Here is a 22,170-nt window from a genome sequence, read left to right as displayed (position 1 = left end):
CGCTGCAATGTCCACAAGAAAAAAATTACAGAATTATAGCTGTCAACTTGTGCCAATTTTTGGAGATATCTATAACAATTTTTGGATAAATGTATCATTCACATACTTATTGGCTCTCCACTCATGTAAATTAGGGAGTGACCCTAACGGTTTGAGATCATGTATTTTATTTTCGCGGATGTTATTATCCAATATTAATGTTGTTGTTGTTATTATTGTTCTTATTGTTGTTGTGATGATGATGATGATGATGATGATGACGACGACGACAGTATACACAGCAAACAAGATGACCATGCTGGATTTCGTATCCCAAATCACTAGTTGAACACTTCCCAAGCGTTTAGGACTGTGTGATGTATCGGCGGATTATGCAAGCAGATCCCAATTAGGTTGCTTTCTGCAGCTGACCAATGGTGATCTTGTCAGCGCCAATTGTTTTTAAGTGCTTGCCTAGATCTTTCGGCACAGCACCCAGTGTGCCAAGTACCACCGGAACCACCTGCACTGGATTATGCCAGAGTCTCTGCAGTTCGATTCTCAAGTCCTGATATCTGGCGACTTTTTCAAGTTGTTTCTTGTCAATTCTGCTGTCACCAGGTATGGCAATGTCGATGATCCACACTTTCTTCTTCTCCACAATTGTGATATCTGGGATATTGTGTTCCAAAACTTTTATTATTATTATTATTATTATTATTATTATTATTATTATTATTATTATTATTATTATTATTATTATTATTATTTAAGCTTTAGTGAGATTCACAGCCTTTGAGGCTGGTTAATAGCTCAGCAGCTCGAGTCCTAACCAAGGACCTAGGAACTGTTAAGGTATCGTCGGAGGATGTAAGCTGTTCCGAGTAAGGTGGTTTTTTGTAGAGTCAAAATGTTCAAGTCCAGAAAATTTAGAATTTCTAAATAGCGGGGTAGCCTTTGGGTATTGCTCCAAGGGCTCCAATTACAATCGGGATAACACACGATTTCTTTTTCCACAGTCGCTCAACTTCAATTTGCAAGTCCCGGTACTTTGTGATTTTTTCTTGCTGCTTATCTTCAATCAGTGCATCACCAGGTATTGCAATGTCAATGAACCATACTTTTTTCTTTTTAACTATTGTTATGTCAGGTGTGTTGTGGACCAAGTGCCTGTCAGTCTGAATCCTAAAGTCCCACAAGATCTTGAGTTTCTCATTCTCTAAAATTTTCTCAACCTGATGTTCCCAGTGGTTTTTGCTGTACTCAAATCCAAACTTCTGGCACAATTTCTAGTGAATGATCTGGTCGATGACCATAATAAAGTTTTATTCTATTCTATTCTGTTATCCCCCTCTGCATGGGACAGAGCCTGGTTACTCGAGGGACTGCCTATCTCCATATTTTTCCATCTGTCTATTAAGCAGGATCATCTTACATACAGGACCTAGGAAGGCCTTTTTGCCCCTGTCCTGTGAAATGATGTCTCCATGGAGATTCGTACTCCTCCTATATTTCATACTTCTTTCTTCTGATTGTTTTGCTGGCATTAAGCAAGAATGGGAACTAAGTCTCTTTGGTTGATTTTTGGAGGCTTGACTCTTTAGAGTTTAGTTTCCAGTCAGCTATCTTCTTTTTTCCCCTATTGTTTTTGTTTCATTTGAATTTTTATCTGCATACCACCCAGAGTCACAATGGAGTTGGGCAGCCTTGAAATTGAATGAATTAATGTCATGGATAGCAGGACCAAGACCTTCTGGCTTTGTGGGGAGTTTGGGAACATTTTTCTTCTTTCTTTGCTTGAATGTTATTTGTGGGGGGGAGTTATTATTCCAAGTAAGAAACTATGCCACCCACAAAAATTGTCAGTGAGGTTATTTATCTTGGGGGTGAGGGAACCGGACTTCAAATTGCCCGTTTATTGGACTCAAATATAAATACGTGTTAGTCCTAGCACTGAATTTTAGGAAACAACATACACAGTGCAAACTTGAAAACCATTTGCAAGAGCATAGCAAATCATATCCCAAGTATCTCTAGGCCTTCATGAATTCTTGAGTCCCGGATCAGAGACTGCTTCTATATAGTTTGTACATAAATAGGGAGGAAAAATCAAGAAAAACAGCTTAAGCAATAATCAGTTCATCTCAGGAATGTAATTATTGTTTGCTGATGCCAGGTGATGCTAACCGACAGACAAAACATTCTTTAAAGAAGGATCAGCTCTTATAATATACATTCCTTTGGGTCTTCATGGCTTTTGCAGTTTTCCAGTGACTGGAATTGTTTATTTTTTTAAAAAAAATATATTTTGCTTTCTTAAGGCTGAAGGAGACTTCTTTGCTAGACACATTCAAATGATAGTTTAGTGACAGTCTAAACTAAAACGGGAGAAAACTATCCAATCCAAATGCAAAAGGCCTGCACCTAAAAATGATGCAGGATGTCTCAAAAGTTACTTTGATTGCTTTTTTCTCTTCACGAAATAAAAGTCACTCAGAACAACCGTAAGATAGCACTTGCTGAATATGTAATCTCAGCCATGATTCATTAAAGAAAAGAAAAGAAAAGAAGGTAGGCTGAAGGACAAAAACATAAATTTGAGTTAATTTAAATTTGAGTTAAATTAATTTAATCCTGCTAATACAATTCTTTCCCATGAGTGCTCTTTACCAGTTTTTTTCCTACTTCCCATTAAAAGTATAATCTGGTAACAACTTTCAGAGAGCTGCGGGCCCCACCTTTGAAGAGTTGCCAGCTGCCAGGAATGTGGGTGAAAGGGCCTTATAAAATCAGCTGGAATTGCAAGGTGAGCTCTGTGTTTTAGATGAGAGAACTGTTGACAGAAATGCCTAAAATACTTATGTGAACATTTTACACAAACACATTTGGATCACCCAGGTGATTTGGAGATGAACAGGCACACTGATATTCACACTTTTCAGCTTGTTGTGACATTCACAAGTCAAAACACAAACAAAAACGCATATGCTTTTGGTTACTATAAGACAAAATATGTGATATAGGAAAAAAACAGGTAAAATGGCATTTGCAGGATGTACAGGGGGGAAGTAAGTAAAAATAGGTAGATTAGAAGTGCATTTGAAGTCATTTTTGAATATTTTCTTTGCCATGTTTCTAAAAAGTAAAGCCAAATAAAACTTATGGTTAGCAAAATTATAATTCTGGCTTATTGAAAAAGTTGTATTCTATAAATCAATTATTTATGTGGAAACTCTAATTCTCAAATGTGTTAATTTTTGGTTCCAGGTTCAGCTTGTTTATATAAACGGTATTATAGGATTAATATTTTTAATTATGCCGAGACAGGTGTTCCAGAAAAAAAAATCTCATTTTAATAAATAATTTTACTTTAATAGGGCAACTCAACAAATATTCTTGTCATCTCATAACCTCAGAGGGTCAAGGTATTCAGGGCCCATCTGGGCTGATGCAAACAGGATGAGATTAAGGTCAAAAGACCATTGTGCATTGTTGGCCAGTTATTCATCTTACTTTTTTTTTTATTTTAAACAAATGTTTCTCCCTGTACAGATATTGGAAAGATCATGGGGTAGTAAGCAGTAGATCGATAGATTTATATTATATATTTCTTTCCGGTCTCCAATTTGCCTCTTTTTCATCCTAATAGGACCACTTAGAAGAGCTTCCAACATCAAAAAAAAAATTTCCAAGTTGCATCTCACTCCAGCTTTGGAATAGAAAGTATGAGTCCAATGCATCTAGGGACATGGCACTACAGTAGTTATGGACTTACAACCACAATTAGGACCAGAACATCTGTTGCTAAGCAAATCAGTTGCTAAATCAGATTTTATTACTGTTCTGTTCCCCAGGCCTCTGGCTCTACTGGGAACAGGCAGATAAACTCTAGCAAACAGGTTTTCATGCAGATTATATTTATTTGGGAATCCTTCAGAAACCATAGATTTACACTCAAGGTGAGTCAAGGTGAGGTTCATCCAAGTACTTCATAATCTATCCCATTTCCTAGTGTAAAATGATGGTAGTTGTGTCCCCCTGTTCAGAAAGCATGCTTCTCTCTTCTGTGGTAATTCAAAATGGCCGGGTCTTTGTTCTAAACCCAGGCAGAGAGCCTCAGTGGCCAATCAGACACACAGATATGGTCACATGTCATGGATTACATTCCCTTAATGCAATCTCTCTCTACATCTCCCACAATGCAATCTCTTAAGGAGACAGCTCTTAATTCTTAAGGTAATTAATTCTCCACAACTCACTAACTGTAACAGCACAATTACCCTTTTTTGCCATGGTTGTTATGTGAATCACTGCAGTTAAGTGAGTCCTATTTACTTTGCTTATTGGAAGCTGGCTGAGAAGATTGCACATGGCATTTATGTGACCCCAAGATACTGCAACCATTGTAAATATATGCTGGCTGCCAAATGCTCGAATTTTGATTACATGATTGTGGAGATATTGCAACAGTTGTAAGTTTGAAGACCAACTGTAAGTCACTTTCTTCAGTGCTGTTGCAACTTCAAATGGTTGCCAACCAAATGGTTGTAATTCGAGGAGTACACATACAACCTTACTAAGTGGCAGCATAATGTGTGCTTGTTGTTTATATCTGTCTACTGTATATGGCTGTTTGTCAGGGGTGGGTTCTAAAATTTTTTACTACCGGTTCTGTGGGTGTGGTTTAATTTGTGGGCGTGGCTTGATGGTCATGTGACAATTATTTAGGATTTAGCAGAGGTACTGGTCTACCAGGCTTTTAACTGCTTGCAGAGCTGTACTGATCTACCCATTTATTTTTGCAGGCACTGGTCTACCCATTTATTTTTGCAGGCACTGATCTACTGATGTATTTTTGCAGGCACTGATCTACTCATGTATTTTTGCAGGCACCGGTCTACTCATTTGTTTTCTTTTAACACTGATCAGCTGTAGGGCGGCCCTTTGAAGCCCAGTGGCAAGAATTTAAACAGTTTTTTTCCCTCTAGCCATCAGCTGGGACTCAGGAGGAACTGGCAGTGGGGCCAAATAAAAAGTAAGAATAACGCGGGTGGGTGGGTAGGGGGCGGCGGGGGAGCAGGCCCCCCCGAACCATTTCAGTGACATCATATTGTCACCACTACTGGCTCGGCGGAACCAGGCGGAACCGGGAGGAACCCACCACTGCTGTTTGGGTCACAACAGTAACTCTGGATGGCCAATATGGTATCAAAAAATTAAACATTACTAAATGTACATAATAGAAATTGAGGACAATTGTCATAAATTACATATTTTGCTTTCTTCTTTCAGTCTGTTTAACTACAAGTCTATGTACCCTAGTTAAGAATTTACGGTACAGAAAAGAGAGGGTTCTTCTATTGCTAAGGCCATTGCTCCTAGAACTCCATTGGAGACATTAATTATCTTATGCTTAACACGCCTGCTTATTGCTTTAACTGTCTTATAGGCAGTAAAAAGTCCAGACTTCAAAGTCTGATAAACAGGCAGATAAAGTGATTTTAGATCAAGGTCCCAAGTAATACAGGTGGATTGAACTGCTTGTCTTTAGGGTTGACTCCCCATTCATAAGGGATTTAATATGTAAAGATGACATGGTATAAAGTAGAATGGCTTTTCACCTTCTTTTGTTTTTGTTTATATCTTCTGCAGACATTCTGTGCAAAGCTGATCTAACTAGGCGGCAGCACATTTGTTTATACAGTGGTGTCTGCCTCGACAAAGAAAAAGACAAGAAAAAATGGGCATATAGCCAACTGAGTTATATTATAGGCAAAACCAGAACACCTTCTTTTTAAAATCTAGTTGTCATGGTGTAGTCTGCTAATGTGACATTACAAAGTCACATAAGTCTTGCCTGCTTTTAAAAATAAAAATGTTCCAAATCCAAATGAAATATTAAAGTAGAAAAAACTAAGCACTATCAAAGAACTCGTCATATTCACAACAGCAGAAGTAACTTGTTAACTTCTACATAGGAATTGCAGAGCATGTATCCGTACACATTATCAACTTATTTACATCTTGACACACATGTATAATTTATAGCACTTAAACCCAGCAGTTCAAAACATTTTGGGTTGTATAAACTTGCTTACATGATATGGGATGTACATTCTCACAGAAATTACCCCCATGTGGGCATGACCAGCCATAAAACACTGATTTACCAGAAAAAAAACAAACAGGTGCGACTGCATCCCTTCACCCTCCCTGAACAGCAGATGTTCCTGCTATCTCAGTTTACCTCAGTCTTTGTATTGAGGCAGAAGGTGATCAACCTGCAGATGAGGCATTAGGTTACAGCTACCTATCATTTTTTATTTGCTATGAATTCTCCAAAGCCCAAGAAACCTTCTCATAAAACAAGATTTTGAGTGGGACTCACATTTTTTTTCCAGCACGTTAAACTTACCATTTAATTTTTTAAAGTTAAAATATTTTCTTTAATCAAATCAGGTGAGAAAGCAGGCTAATAGGCTCCAAAACAGGTATTTGTGGTACCACTGTGGGGATCCAGATCTTAATGTAACACGTGCTTTGATTTAAATAATACATTACATTCAATTAACACAAAATTATGTTATTTTTCTCTACAACAAAAACTCTGGGAAGTAGATGGTGCAAAAAGAACACAAGTAGCCCAAAATCAACCAGTGAACTTCCATAACTAAGGGCACATTTGAATGTGGGTCCCCTCACTGCTTGTCCAACACTATAACCACTAGGCCACAGTGCCTGGAATGCAAATTTATATAATTTAAGACTTTGAGCAAAAATATCAACCAATAATTGACTGTGGTTCTCCAATTTGCAGTTTGCCAATATATGCAAAATGGTACATGTTCATGAAAACAAAGTACCAAAATGATCTAAAGGGAGAAAATGTATATTAAAATGTTAGCCTTAAGTAAAATGACAAAGAAACATTTACGGTACAATATATGGTACCTGATATATGTGCATTATACAAACTGCCACAAAATCTCAAGACTCAAATATTAACATAGTCATAAATACAAGAAACAGGTAAAACTGAAGTTGGGAGACTGCCTGTCCACCCATCTAACTAATTTTTACCATCCAATAGGACCTTGGAGGCATCCCTTCTTGCTGGCCCTACAGCCCTTTGGAACAGCCTGTCACTGGAGTTCAAGGGAATCCTTACCTTTTTAGTTTTCCAAAGGGCTGTGAAGATTTGGCTCTTCCCCAAAGCATTGGGCAAGGATGGGGGGGGGGGGGGAGTGAGCTATGAGACTGTTTGGCACATGGGGGGAAGGATATGCTTTCAACTATATTTGTATTAGATAGGTGACCATATGCATTGTATAATAAATAAATAAATTAGTTGACAGGTTCACCCATTCATGTTCCAGTTATTCCAATACAGCAACACCTAGAATCCTAGCCAACATCCTATTGGGGAAATCCGGGAATTGCAGGTCCAACATACTTGGGAATGTTTGAGAAAGCTGCTGCACGCCTCTTCAAGCAACTGCAACGGGCAGCCCTTTACTTCCAGGCAGTATTCAGTCCGCCCTCCAGCTGCCAGCAGAGGGAGAGAGTTTTATATCAACATAAGAGCCATTTTCAAGAGATGCTCTGAGACGGCAGCTTTATTTCTTTGCCTAGCTATGGTTTCTTGCAGGCCAGAGTAATCAAGTTCTAAGCAAATATCTCATTCCAGCTATAAACATGTCAAAGATTGTTTGACAAGCCTTCTTTCCCAGGAGCAGAAAAACAAAACAAAACAAAACACAATGAAACCACACTGTTTGGCATTAATTATATTAATGACTTGGACATCCTCACTGAGTTCTATATTAGCCTTGCCAAACTTCTTTCATGAGATGAATGGCAGAAAGAAACACAGATATCACAAAGATTTGCATTTCCAGGGCATTTTGTTGTTGTTGTTATTATTTAAAGTTATTGTTAACCTAAAGCCCTCCAAAATCTACTTTTTCATTAATCTCTTATTCAGAGAAAATACTTCACCATCAATCCTACATGTTTTTACCAGGAGGAGGAGGAGGAGGAGGAGGAGGAGGAGGAGGAGGAGGAGGAGGAGGAGGAGGAGGAGGAGGAGGAAAAAAGCAGAAGTAGAAGCACCTTGGGTGCAACCCCAAACAACCAGAGCACCACTTGAACACCACTGGCATTGACAAATTTGCCATCAGTAAATTGCAGAAGGCAGCTTTACTTGGAACACTTCCATCCTATATCTGTAACATCATCAAATATCCAGATCTGCCTATACTAGGTCCTTGGTAAGGACTCAATAGGTAGACAAAAATGCCAAACCCAGCCTGAATATCTGGCTGACTGTGTGATGATGATTACCAATAATAATAATAATAATAATAATAATAATAATAATAATAATAATAATAATAATAAGAAGAAGAAGAAGAAGAAGAAGAAGAAGAAGAAGAAGAAGAAGAAGAAGAAGAAGAAGAAGAAGAAGAAGAAGAAGAAGAAGAAGAAGAAGAAGAAGAAGAAGAAGAAGAAGAAGAAGAAGAAGAAGCATGGTTCAGTGACATTGCAATACCTGGCGATGCACAGATTGAAGATAAGCAGCAAGAAAAAATCACAAAGTACCGGGACTTGCAAATTAAAGTTGAGCGACTGTGGAAAAAGAAATCGTGTGTTGTCCCGATTGTAATTGGAGCCCTTGGAGCAATACCCAAAGGGCTACCCCGCTATTTAGAAATTCTAAATTTACCGGACGTGAACATTTTGACTCTACAAAAAATCACCTTACTCGGAACAGCTTATACTTTCCGACGATACCTTAACAATTCCTAGGTCCTTGGTTAGGACTCGAGCTGCTGAGCTATTAACTAGCTTCAAAGGCTGTGAATCTCACTAAAGATTAACCAACAACAACAACAACAACAATAATAATAATAATAATAATAATCACCAGTCAATCGTATTTGTGACACATTTTTAAATGTTCAGTTGACTGAGTTTCATGTTTAATGAATAAAAGAGATAATAATAATAATAATAGTAACACAACAACAACAACAACAAAACTTTAATAAAGTTTATCTGGCAATAAAACATGGCATACTTTGGCAGATTCCAACCTTAAAGAAGCATTAAATAGTATGGAGACAAATAGCAGAGAAAATGTTCTTGATGATATTTCCATAATCAAAATCAGTATTTTCATAGTCAGAATCAGTATTTCTCTAAAGATCAACAAAGAATAGGTGTAACGTAAACTTTTTGAATAAAAGTATTACTAGTATTATTTTGGTTTATTGCATAGTCAGTCAGTTGTTTAGACTGGATTTGGCATTTTTATCCACCTATTACCTGGTAAGTCCTTCTCAAGAACTTGGGATAGGAAGATGTTTTTTCTTAGATGGTATTAAAGGTACTGTCACAGAATATAAACTGTTCTGAGTAAAACTTCATTTTGCAATTGACTGCTTTTTATCAATGTTTTATCAGTGTTCAATTGGTGCACCAACTTTTGGGATTTTACTTAAGATTATCTGTTACTACCTTAGGTGTAATCCCAAAACAACTGGAGTGCACTTGAACACCATAGGCCAGTGATGGCTAACCTTTTCCGGACTGAGTGCGCAAAGCATACGCGGGCCCCATAAATGTGCCCCACCCCAGGTGCATGTGTACATGGCCCCCTGCATGAGCCCTGCCCCCCACGCATACACGTATGCCCCCCCACACGCCCCGCCCCCCCATGTATGCACGGTAGAGACCCGAAGACCAGCTGGCTGATGTGAGGCGTGTGTGCATGCGCAGCAGAGCTGAACTGGGGTGACGGTTCGTGTGCCATCAGAGAGGGCACTGCGTGCCACCTCTGGAACGTGTGCCATAGGTTCGCCATCATGGCCATAGGCAGTGGTGGTGGTGGTGGTGGTGGTGGTTGTTGTTGTTGATTTAATCTTCAATTCGATTTAGAGTTTGGGACTGCTAAAAACTTAACAGTTCTAGTCCTAACCAAGGGCCTAAGAGCTCTTAATATTGTTAGTATATTACAATGATGTATAGAATAAGAGATGAGAAACATTACTATAAAATATAAAACAGAATATTAAAATAAGAAGAAGATGAGTAGGACACAACAGCAACTGAATTGTAGATAACAAGTGAAACAATTGGATAATGAAAATTTTCATTCTGGTTTTTCATTATACTGGCAAAATATAAGTTTGTAGGCAAAGAATGAAAACAAGAATTCCATCCAGGATTTTAAATGTGAAACAACAATTTATTTCTACTGAGGCAGAACAACCTTTTTAACCACATTCCATGCATCCATAATGGAGGACAGATGGTGACACGTGCATCAGATGCTACGAGACAAATATATAACAGTGGCTTTTGCATGTCTTATGCCATTGTATTAATGGCATCATTCTGGCATCATAGAGGTTTGCTGCAGATAGTGCTGACTTTAGCACTGATAATTCCAAAATTCTTCAAAAATCAATAATTTCAAGTTGTCAGTATATAGTTCAACATCACATTGATTGTATGTCTTATATTTCCAAATTATATGAATATTAAATCAAAATCGGACAACCCTAGTAGCAGTCTGTTTTGCATGTGATCTTCATGGATGATTTAGTTGTCTATTATGGAAAATAGGATATTTTAATCTCCTTTGTAAATTGGCTAGTGCAACCTCAGGATTATGGAACTCTTCTCATTGAGAAATCCCTATCTTTTAAGATTTCCCTGTGCTGCCAGGAGTTATTGCTTTATTCCTCTAGATCAGGGCTGTCAAATTCATGGCCCATGGGCCAGATGCGTCACACACTGGCCACGCCCACACCCATTTAGCGAAGTGGGGAAAAAAATCCCAATACGTCACGTGATGGTGCCGTGACAATGCAAATTTGACACACCTGCTCTAGATAGACCTTTAATGTGATTTAATGTTTGTTTCTCTGCTATGGGATATTTTGTTCAACTTCTTCTCTGCTACTGCATATTTAATTATATGTCTTGCTTCTTTTGAGTGTAATTGTTAAGAGTAGTACAGAAGAACATTTTAAATAAATGATATGTTGGGTGTATAATCCAATTCTATTGTCAGTAGTCAAATCACACTTTGTATTAAGACAGGGTTTCTCAAACTATTCTGCAAGAATTTGATGGGGTTCTGTTCTGTGAGATTACTGCAAAGAAAATGTTCACTCCAATACAGGCAACTTTTACAACTTCGCCTCTTGATAATAACTGCTTCAGTGACCTGAAAAAAATTGAGAACCCCTCACTAAGTCATAAGTTGTTTAACCACAGCTTATTGAACAAAGCACATGACTGCCTGGATTTGCACAATCTGTTAAACTGTAGTCCATACTTTAAAAACAAAACATGCCATGCCTAGATTCACATCGTATATTAAGTTGAAATCAAGCAAGCAGAATTATGATTTAGCACCAGTATGAGAATAGGCCGTTTACTGATCTCAACATTGCTGTGATCCATGGACAAGCTGTCTCTAATGAAAAATGTGAAAATATTTTGTCCAATTGGTTGTGCACATGGACAGCATTTTCCACAATTGATCTGCAAGCATCCTAGCCGGTATTTCACAATTCAAAAGAACAAGTGCTAGTGAAAAAAAGTGATTCTTGGTATATTGCCCGGCTTTGATTTACGTGTCTATTACTGTACAGCTTACCTTGCATGTCCCCATCCACACACCCTGTGACAGGAAAGTTACACGTCACAGTTTCTTCCATTCAGGGCATGGCTAATAGCTGCTTGTCCTTCCCAGGGATCAGAGTCCTTTTTCTTAGTCACCTGCACCTGTAATTTAAAAATCTATTGCATTTCCCAATGATTTTTTTTAAAAAATAATAATATTATAAAGGGAATAAAAAGATTCCTCAACCATTTGATTGCTTATTTGTACCCTATGACTATCATTAAGTGTTGTACCTTGTGATTCTTGATGAACATATCTTTTCTTTTATGTAAACTGAGAACATATGCACCAAGACAAATTCCTTGTGTGTCCAATCACACTTGCCCAATAAAATTCTATTCTATTCTATTCTATTCTATTCTATTCTATTCTATTCTATTCTATTCTATTCTATTCTATTCTATTCTATTCCATTCCATTCCATTCCATTCCATTCCATTCTGTGGGGTATAATCTATACATTTTCATCTTCATCGCAGCCATTAAATTTCCCCTTTTAGATTCCACATTCATTCACCCACTCACATACCATGAAAGGAATGGAAGGTAATTGTTCAGCTAAAGCTGAAAGCTGCAGTCTTTCTGCACAGCACCACTTGTGAAAGAAGTACGGTAACTTTGTCAATTTGTAAAAATTATGACATTTATGAAAATTTTACCCCTACTGTATATATTACCAAGTTTTAATGTCTGGGAACGGGGAGGGCCTCAAATGACTGATCTCCTGAAATGACCTTAGAACAAAGCCACAATTCTTTGGATAGTTATTTAAATCAGTGCCAGGGTTTTTTTTCCCCTGACAATGCTTCTAAGCTTTTCATACTGTACTTGCAAATGGATAGACAGCAACTTGTGAAATATTTTCTACCACCGCATCTCTCTGCCAATAAAAGAAAGTTGACATTTTCTTAATGCATTTTAAGTATACCTTGTCTTTCTGTCATGGAATTCAAGCTAATATGAATAAGAATTCCAGAGTCCAGATCAATCTCAATCTAATTAATTTCAGCAAAGTAGCTGTGCTCTCTAGCCATAGATTATGCCACATACATGCCATGTTAAGTCCCATTGTAGGGCCAAAGAAAATCATCTGAACATAAATTGCTTGAGTTCATGGATTGGTTTCAACCATGATGTGGTTAATTTGGTTTTGCCTTGTCATATTGCATAATCCAGCCAATTTGGGCTTTGTCAACAAAGCATGGTTAAACAAATTAAGTTATGTCATTCAGAGATAAGTCTCTTTGAACTTAAATAGCCCTACTTCTAATTCAGGGGAAAGCAACTTGATGCCCTCCCGAAGTTCCTAGTAGCTCCAGTTAATGGTAAAGGATTGTGGGGGTTTTAATTAAAAACAACTGGAAGGCAGCAAGTTGCCTAATGCTATTCAGGTCCAACATGGGTCAAATCATGCTGTATGACTTACAGGTAGTCCTCGACTTACGATGACAACAACAGAGTCCAGAATTTATGTTGCTAAGAGAGAAATTTGTTAAGTGAGTTTTGTCCCATTTTACAATTTTTCTTGCCACATTTGTTAAGTGAATCACTGCAGTTGTTAAATTAGTAATACGGTTGTTAAGTGAATCTGGTTTCCCCATTGACTTTGCTTGTCAGAAGGTCGCAAAAGGCTATCACATGACTCGGGGACATTGCAACCGTCATAAACGTGAGTCGGTTGTCAAGCATTCAAATGTAAATCATGTGACCATGGGCTTGCTGCAATGGTCATAAGTGTGAAAAAGGTCATATGTCACTTTTTTCAGTGCTATTGTAACTTTGAATGGTCACTAAATGAACTGTTGTAAGTCAAGGACTATCTGTATTCATGCTAGGTTTCGTTGTACTTTGGTTTCATAAATAAATAAAATAAAAATGCAAGACTCAACCCTGATCTAGACTGAGTGTATGTTTCTGTGTATCCATGTGCATGCATGTATGTGTATGAGAGAGAGAGAGAGTTGCCGTGCATTTTCTATTTATTTCTCCAATGGAAAAGCTATTAGTCAGATTGTTGCTCTTTGCAATTATCCTTGCATAGGGACCTGCCCCATAAACCTACTTTTAATTCTTTCCACTCAGTAGAATCCTAAAAGAAATTCTGTAAAGGGTCTGGGACCCTGCCTAGCTGTCTGTTTTTCTGGCTGGCTGCTTGTCAGAAGGAAAATTCTCTGGACACTGAACAGGACCAGATTTGGTGTACAGAAAGTAACTTGTAAAAAAGAAAGAGCAAGTAAAACAAATGAACCTGATCAAGTTGGGAGTCAGCAAAGAAAAAAAATCCCTAATGCTTTCCTCTGTGAAACATAGTGAAACACAGTTTAAATTGCTGCCAACTTCTTCATTCTAAGCCACTTGCTCCCCCCATCACATGACTTGGATAAGTCCTATTATTTAGGGGTTAGAAAGAAGCACAGAAGTCATTGCTTGTTTTTTTGTAACTTGTTTCACATTTGACATCCTTCCTCACCCAGCTTATATTCCTCTTCTGTCTTACATTTAAAACCTGACAACAACTTGGTAGCATATAATCAATCAGTCAATCAATGAATCATGGAATCTTAAAACCCTGCCAGAGTTTCTTTCTTATATCAAAGAGAATCATGGTAGGGTTATTTTTAATTTCTTTCTTATGCCTTCCCTTTTCCTTGGACAACTGGCATTTTTCTCTTAATATTTCATCCATTTCTTCTTCAAAGGTATCTGCATAATCCTTCACAACAAGATTGCCCATCATCTATTACATTCTTAAGTAGGTACCCTAGTTGCCATCTCCCATTAATGGAATCCAAGTACTTGCTTAAAATTGGTTGTCGTTATTAGAATTGGTGTTAGTGGATACTAGGAATCCTTCATATGCAATCTGCATTGCTCCCAGATCAGCTATATCCGTGTCTATTCTCATGAACATTTTTCAGACTTCAACACCAGTTTATCTGTAACCAAAGCAAAGTTGGACTTTTTTGTATGTTCCTTTTTGCAATGTCGAAGCTTGTTGGATTTTCAATTAACTTTGTTCTGTTTATCACAGACGTAACCTCCTGGATGCAGGGAAGAAACACAGACAAGCTCATCAAGTGAATCCTTGCACAATATGAATCCTTGTAGGGAATTCCTCATCAATTTCATAATCTCTCAAAAAAGAAAAAAAGTTAGTTTGATTTTCCCTGTTTAAAGGAGGATGTTAAAATCTTTCTTAACCCTCTGGACCTGGGAAAAGCATTGCTCTCTTCCTGCATCTCCTCCACTCCAAGTACAGAGCATCAACATAGCAACCAGTAACCAGGTTTGGAACTAATGTGAAAAATGCCTAGTTACAGAAATGATGTCTTCAGTATCACAGTAAGTAAAAGCCTTTTAACAGAAAAGCAGGAACAGCTTCATCACAAGATGCTCTCTTTTTCTCTGTATAATAGCTGCTTTAGTCTTCTTTAAATGATTCAAAAAACACACACAACATACACTGGAAATTGGAGGAAGGTGCTTGCATATTTTTTCTTTCAGTGCTGCTGCTCCTGTTGGTGGTGGTTGTATTTTGTGTGGCAATATCATGCTGATCTTTTTTGATTTCAGAAGCTAAATAGGACCAGACTTATTTTACCATCAGATGGGAGGCCACCAGGAAATCCCAGCAGAACTGCAGATTAGACTGGGAAATTTAAAAAAAGAATTCCAGAAGGTAATAATAAAAGTATTTATATATTGTTGCAAAAAAAAAAAAAGCTATGTGAATATGTCTATGAAATTATCAGGAGCCCAACTTAATTTTAATGAGACTTTTTAAGGTAATATGTATGGAATGGAGGCACTCCCAAAGTTGCAATTGTTCAGGAAAGAAACATTATTTCATTATCATATTTGAACTCTCTTTTAATAGCCAGTTGGAAATCAAATTGATTCTCTTGTGTCCCCTGCCTGTTCTCTCAGCCTTTTAACTTTGTTAGAAATTAAAGTGATTGAAAGTTCATTTCAACCTGTCTGGTGACAATGCAGGTGAGATATTGAAATGTGGCTTCAATGCACATTTGGAGGTGTGTGGAAGATAGTCATAGAACCAGAAAATCATAGAGTTGGAGATGACCTTGCGCTAATTCTATTTCCTGTCCTGTCCATAGAGAAAATACAGTGCTGGAACATTCCCAAGAAATGACTCACCAAACTTTTGCTTGGACCTCAACTAAAAGAGATCTCACTGTACCATTAGATAATAGTACTATCATTATCAAATTTCTTCTAACGTTTGTGTTGTTATATTCACCAGGGCTTATGGCCTATTAAACGGAGTCCTATTCTCTGGAGACCAGAGGACAAATAAATGATCTCTTCTAATATAAAAAGATTTCAGGTTTTTGAAGAGTGGAATTATATTTTCTTTTAGTTATAACACCTTGTGAGGATGTGTTTTTTTTTTTTTTTTTTAAAAAGGGGTTATTGGTAGATGAACTTGTAGATTCCTTATGGATGGAAAAGTAAAGTAGAAATATGAATAAATATTCTGATATTCTTTGAAATTGGAAAAGTAAAACTGGGAAGTGGGATTTGGCTGTATTATTCCATTGCAGGTTCTCAATTCTTCATCTCCAGTGACATTTTTTTCTTGGGCTGAAGTGGAAAATAACTATCCTTAGGAATGTGCTTACAATCAACAATACCCCACTATACTACTTACTTTATTACTCTATTATGATATATGATCATCTTGTCTCTGTGAAAATAAGGTCCAGCACTACCGTTCTTTCCAATTAGCTACTTTCATGCTGTTTCCATCTTGAATGAGAAAAACCAACCAGTGGATCTCTCTTTAAATGTAAGAATTCTTACCAAATTGTAATATAGTTGCCAAACAAAGAGTAGAATTCCAGCTGTAGAGACAGAATGAGTGAAGAAGAGATTGGAAACTTTTTTCACCCACTGTTGGTCTTCCTTTGGTCCCAGACTGTGAAGTGACAGATCACAGGAAAGGGGCAGGAAACTGGAGAAGGATTGGGGATCCACTTTACCTACCATACTTCCTCCTCCTCCCCCCACCCCCAGATTTCCAGAAAGCCATAACAGAACCTAGTTTAAATAACTTTTACACATGATGCTAAGGATGCCTTTTAATTTAGAATTTGTACTTGTGACTCTTTTTCACTTCAGTATTGTAGATAATGTCTTTTCTATATATATATCATATAAAAAAGCTCTATTGTTTTCAGTGTGAATTCAAAACTGCAGTTCTTTTGCCTGCTCTCCCAAATATAGTATTATAACCAGTTGCTTGATGCAACTTAATAAGAATCCAATGTGTCTTTTAGGACCAGGCACATTGATTGTTGGTCTACTTATGTAATATCTGGAAGGCAAACCAAGCCATCAAACTCTTGATCAGGGTCCTCAAACTATTTAAACAGGGGACTGATTCACGGTCCCTCAGACTGTTGGGGGAGGCGAACTGACTGGGTGGGCGTGGCTAGGTGGTCATGTTTAATTGGGCCAAACTATGTTATAATAATAATTTTAATTAGCAATTTTATGATGTTTGTGTATCTATATTTTTCTTGACTGTACACCGCCTTGAGTCCTACGGGAGAAAGGCAGTATAGAAATATAATAAATAAATAAATAAATAAATAAATAAATAAATAAATAAATAAATAAATAAATAAATAAATAAATAAATAAATAAATGTGGCTGGGTGGGCGTGGCCAATTTAACAGTCCATTTTTTTGCCTTTCTCCTTCCTAAGCTCCTATTTAAATTGTTTTCAAAGACTTTTAATTTAAAGCAGTACTTTACAAGTCCAGAGCTGCACCACCCCCTCTCCTATTCAAACACTGGCCCTGGTCCACATGGTTGTGAAAAAACCTTTTAATTTAAAGTAGTATTTTACAAGCCCAGAGCTGCTTTTCAAGGCTGCACCTGCGAGATCTCCCCTCAGCTGGCCTTCAGTTGGCCTTCTAGTTGGCTCACTGGAAGATAAGGCCCACTGTGAGGGGCGGGGCTTAATCACACCACTCCATGGGCTGGATTCTTTGCATTGGTAGGCTGTATCCAGCCCACGGGCCGTAGTTTGAGAATGCCTGCTCTTAACGATATATGCTAGTGTCCCTTCCAACCAGCCACAGGAAAATAAAAATAAAAATGTTTTGGGTCTTATAAAGTCCAGAAATACAGATCTTTAACAACTACCCATATATTCAAAGAGCTGCTTTGTGGGGGATTCCCAAGGTCCCTAGAGTAGATTTTAAGGGTACACGAAGAAGGAAAAAATCCTATTATAGCATGGAGTTCCACTTGCTGTAGCTTTTGTTCAGTATAAACGAAGGATTAGCAGGGCATGTTTCAATTTCCGCTTATTTTTATTGTTCTTTAGTTGAAAAACCTATTACATTGAAGTTTGCTTTTTCTCTTTTAAAGAAACTGGCCAGTTATCAATTGTCAACAAGAAATATTAGTTAGCAGGATTAATTTTAATGCAGCAAACATTGGCATACAGTCATGTGAAAAAGTAAGTACACCCTCTTTGAGTTCTATGGTTTTACGTATCAGGACATAGTAAAAATCAGCTCGTCCTTAGCAGTTCTTAAAAGTAGGTAAATAGAACCACAGATGAACAACACATATTACACTATGTCATCATTTATTTTACAGAAAGAAAGATGAAGAATCCATGAGTGAAAAATTAAGTATACCCATACTACTTCCATAGGTATGAAGACGCTTCGTAGCATCCAGATCAGTGGTGGGTTGCCCCCGGTTCACACCGGTTCTATAGAGGAGCCAAGGAGGTTCCGCCCACCGACCCCGACATCATCAAAATGCATCTGCATGCAGCCCCGTTGCAAACCGGTAGTAAAGGTAAGAAGAACCCACCCCTGATCCAGATGCTGCTAATCAAGTGACCTTGATCAATTGATCATCAGCAAGTGTGACTACCTGTATAAAAGCCGAAGTTTTAGGAGTTTGCTGGTCTCCAACATTGAGGTGTGTGTTAACACAATGCCAAAGCCTTCATTCAGCAATAATCTTAGAGAAGCCATTGTTGCTGGCCATCAATCTGGGAAGGGTTATAAGGCCATTTCCAAACAATTTAAATTCCATCATTCTACAGTGAGGAAAATTATTTACAAGTGGAATCATTCAAGACAGTTCTGATCTTTCCAGGAGTGAATGTCCTAGCAAATTCATTCCAAGGTCAGACTATGCAATGCTCAGAAAAATTGCAAAAAAATCCAAGAAATCTCAGATTCTACAGTCCTCAGCATGTTAAATGTTAAAAGTTCGTAACAGTACAAATAGAAAAAGACCGAACACTATGGGTTTTTTTTTTTTTGAAGGATTTCCAGGAAAAAAGTCTCTTCTCTCTAAAAAGAACATGGCAGCATGGCTTAGTTGCATCTGAATAAATCACATGACTTTTGGAACACTGTCCTTTGGACAGACAAGACCAGGGTGGAGATGTTTTGCCATAATGTACTGTGCCACATTTAGTGAAAACCAAACAGAGCATATCAGCAGCACAAAAATCTCATACCTACCATTAGACACAGTGATGTAAGGGTGATAATTTGGGCTTGTTTTGCAGCCACAGGGCAGTCATTGAATCGACCATGAACTCCTCTGTATACCAAAGTATTCTAGAGTCAATGTGAAGACATCTGTCTTACGGTTAATGCTTGGCCAACATTGGGTCATGCAATAGAACAATGATCCCAAGCACACCAGCAAATCTACAACAGAATGGCTGAGAAAGAGAAGAATCAAGATGTTGCAATGGCCCAGTCAAAGTTCAACCCAACTGAAATGCTGTGGCGGGACTTCAACAGAGCTGTGCATAAAGAAATAACCTCAAATGAACTGAAACAATGTTGTAAAGAATAGAATAGAATAAGCTGGAAGGGACCTTGGAGATCTTCTAGTCCAGCCCCCTGCTCAAGCAGGAGAACCTATACCAATTAAGATAAGTGACTGTCCAAACTCTTCTTAGAAACATCCAGTGATGGAGTGCCCATGATTTCTGGAGGCAAGCTGCTCCACTGGTTAATTGTCTTCACTGTTAGGAAGTTTCTCCTTAATTTCAGGTTGCTTCTCTCTTTGATTAGTTTCCAACCATTGTTTCTTGTCCTGCTCTCTGATCCTTGTGGGCCAAATTCCTCCACAACAACGTGAGAGACTGAGAATGTCATACGGAAAATGATTACTTCAAGTTATTGCAGCTAAAGGTGGTTCTACAAGCTAAGGAATCATAGGGTGTACTTAGTTTTTCCACACATGGCATCTCCATTTTGGCTTTCTTTTTGTAAAATAAATGATGATTGGGTGTAATATGTCATGTGTTGTTGTTAATATGTGGTTGTATTTACCTACTTTTAAGAACTGCTAAGGTCCAGATGATTTTATTATGTCCTGATATGTAAAACCATAGAACTCAAAGAGGGTGTACTTACTTTTTCATACAACTACACAGTATATGCTATTTTACCCATACAAGTCGGAAGAAAAGAAAGGACTTCTCAGCAGCTACATACTTAAATTATAAATCCTTAGTTCCAAGTTAAATTTGGAATCCTTTTTGATAGCACTTCAGCATATGAGAAGAAACTTATTTTTCCAAGCATTTAATTTACTATATGCATATGCTTTTCATGCTTTGTATTTTATCTGCAATGGGCATATGCTTATCACTGCCATGGTATTTTCTTTGTTTTGAAACGACATTATACTTTACAATTAGATTTCATTATGCTTAGCTGTCATGTACAGTGCAGGAATACCAGAAAAGCAGACTGTATTTTTAGTTTTGTTTATGATATGTCAAAATGTCCCTATCTGTTTAATTTTTAAGACAGCCAACTCAATCTTGATTCTGAATAGTATACAAGAATGCCAGCACTACCAAACCAAACATACCACAAGACTTTCACCACCAGCTCCAGTCTAGGCCTGGAGTAAGAGCCAGGTTTAAAGGGTCATTTAAATAAGATCATGGCAGGCACTATATAGATCTCTGGGGGGAAATCATTTCTGGAGCAAGTGCTGCAACAAAAGAAAATCAGCTTTTTGGATCCCATCAGGTGACATTCTCTAACTGATGGAACATAAGGCATGTCAACTCTACCCAATTGTATAGGATGGACAGAAACTACTGAAGAGTGACAGTGTGTCCTTCAAATATCCAGGCCCCATGATAGGAAGGACTTTATATAAGTCCTTTTTATAAGTGATAACCAGTGTAGCTCATGAAGCAATGGCATTACATAAGTATACCACAGTATGCCCATAATTGCCTGTGATGATGTATTCTGGACAAGCTGCAGCTTCTTTAAGGGCAACTCTATGTAGTCTGCATTGCAATAGTACAAACATGCACTGATCAAAGCCTGCATGACTGTCCTAAGGCCTTCACAGTCCAGTTAATGGATGGAATTGGCAGAGGAATTTCTGCAAAGGCCTTCCATGGGATAGCTGTCACCTGCTCTTTCAGTAGGAGCTGTGAGTAGATAATCTCCAAATTGTAAACTAGTCCTGCTCCCATTCCATGAAGACTGACTCAATCTGGCTACAGAGAAAAGATGAGAACCACCACAGAAACACCATGTTTCCCATTCCATAACTGAATCACATTATTTATGAATTAATCAAATTGCCTGGTTTACATAGCAAATAACACCCCTGGCTAAAATTTCTCATTCACTCACAACCACAAATTAACCAACCTAGCAGATTGGGTGAACCTTTTCTCTAATTTCCAGTTTCATTTCCGATCCCGGAATCACTGGTCTAAAGCCAGAAATCCATACAGAGAATTCACATTCTGAGTCCCGTAATAAAGTTAACGAGTTGGCAGGCTAGCAGTACAGTGGGTTGTTTATATATGGTTTCACAAGATACTTCATGAAGGAATACAACCTTCTGACCCATGGGGTTTGTCCCAGCAACTTATCATATGGGTCTAACAAGCAAGCAGAAATAGTGCTACATTTGTTCATTGCTTTCAATTCTGCTCAAAAACTGGCAGGCTGCTTGGGACAAAAAAGTTCACTGTGATGTGAGGCAAATGTTATCTTACCCTCCCTGACCAGGTTTTTTTTTTCCACCGATGTTCTGAATTGGCTAAATCAAAAATAACCCTCATGGATGTTAGTAGCTACGTGCATTGTTTTTAATCTAAACAGAGGAAAATACATGCTCCTCTTGAAGTCGGTCATGATAGCACATGAAGAACGATCATTACAATTCTGGCTCCTGACAAGTCCATCAGTTACTTAGCAGGACTATCTTCACTGCAATAAAATGGAAATTCTGATCCAAGGTGACTGGATAAAATCTAAAGAGCACAGAAATGAAGAATTCTTGTTTGTCTGCAGTGGGAAACCAAGTAAAGGGTATGCTTTTACCAGAATTAGTAAAGATGAACAGCTTTTTTTCATTGTCATTCTATAAACCACTATAAATATCTTGATGCAGAGGCCTATGACATTGTTCAAGGTCAAATAAGGAAGAAATACCT

General features: G+C 37.8%; 1 protein-coding gene across 2 annotated transcripts in view; it reads right to left on the bottom strand.

Moving 5' to 3' along the window:
• Positions 1–10,207: 10,207 nt before the first annotated feature.
• The window catches only part of NME7 (NME/NM23 family member 7), a 105,593-nt gene continuing 93,630 nt past the window's right edge, over positions 10,208–22,170 (bottom strand). Inside the window, exons 12-13 of one of the 2 annotated variants that reach the window (XM_034412042.3) lie at positions 11,651–11,778; positions 10,208–11,215 (exon numbers count right to left, since the gene is read on the bottom strand). In XM_034412042.3, the coding sequence (XP_034267933.1) occupies positions 11,689–11,778 (90 nt within the window). In that variant the 3' untranslated portion in view covers positions 10,208–11,215; positions 11,651–11,688. The remainder of the gene's footprint in view (positions 11,216–11,650; positions 11,779–22,170) is intronic. The other variant, XM_034412033.2, reaches the window with a different exon arrangement.

This window comes from Pantherophis guttatus, chromosome 5 (assembly GCF_059756535.1).
Source record: "Pantherophis guttatus breed Tessera chromosome 5, ASM5975653v1, whole genome shotgun sequence".
In the NCBI taxonomy this organism is placed as follows: domain Eukaryota; kingdom Metazoa; phylum Chordata; class Lepidosauria; order Squamata; family Colubridae; genus Pantherophis; species Pantherophis guttatus.
This window is presented reverse-complemented; position numbering and strand designations above follow the sequence as displayed.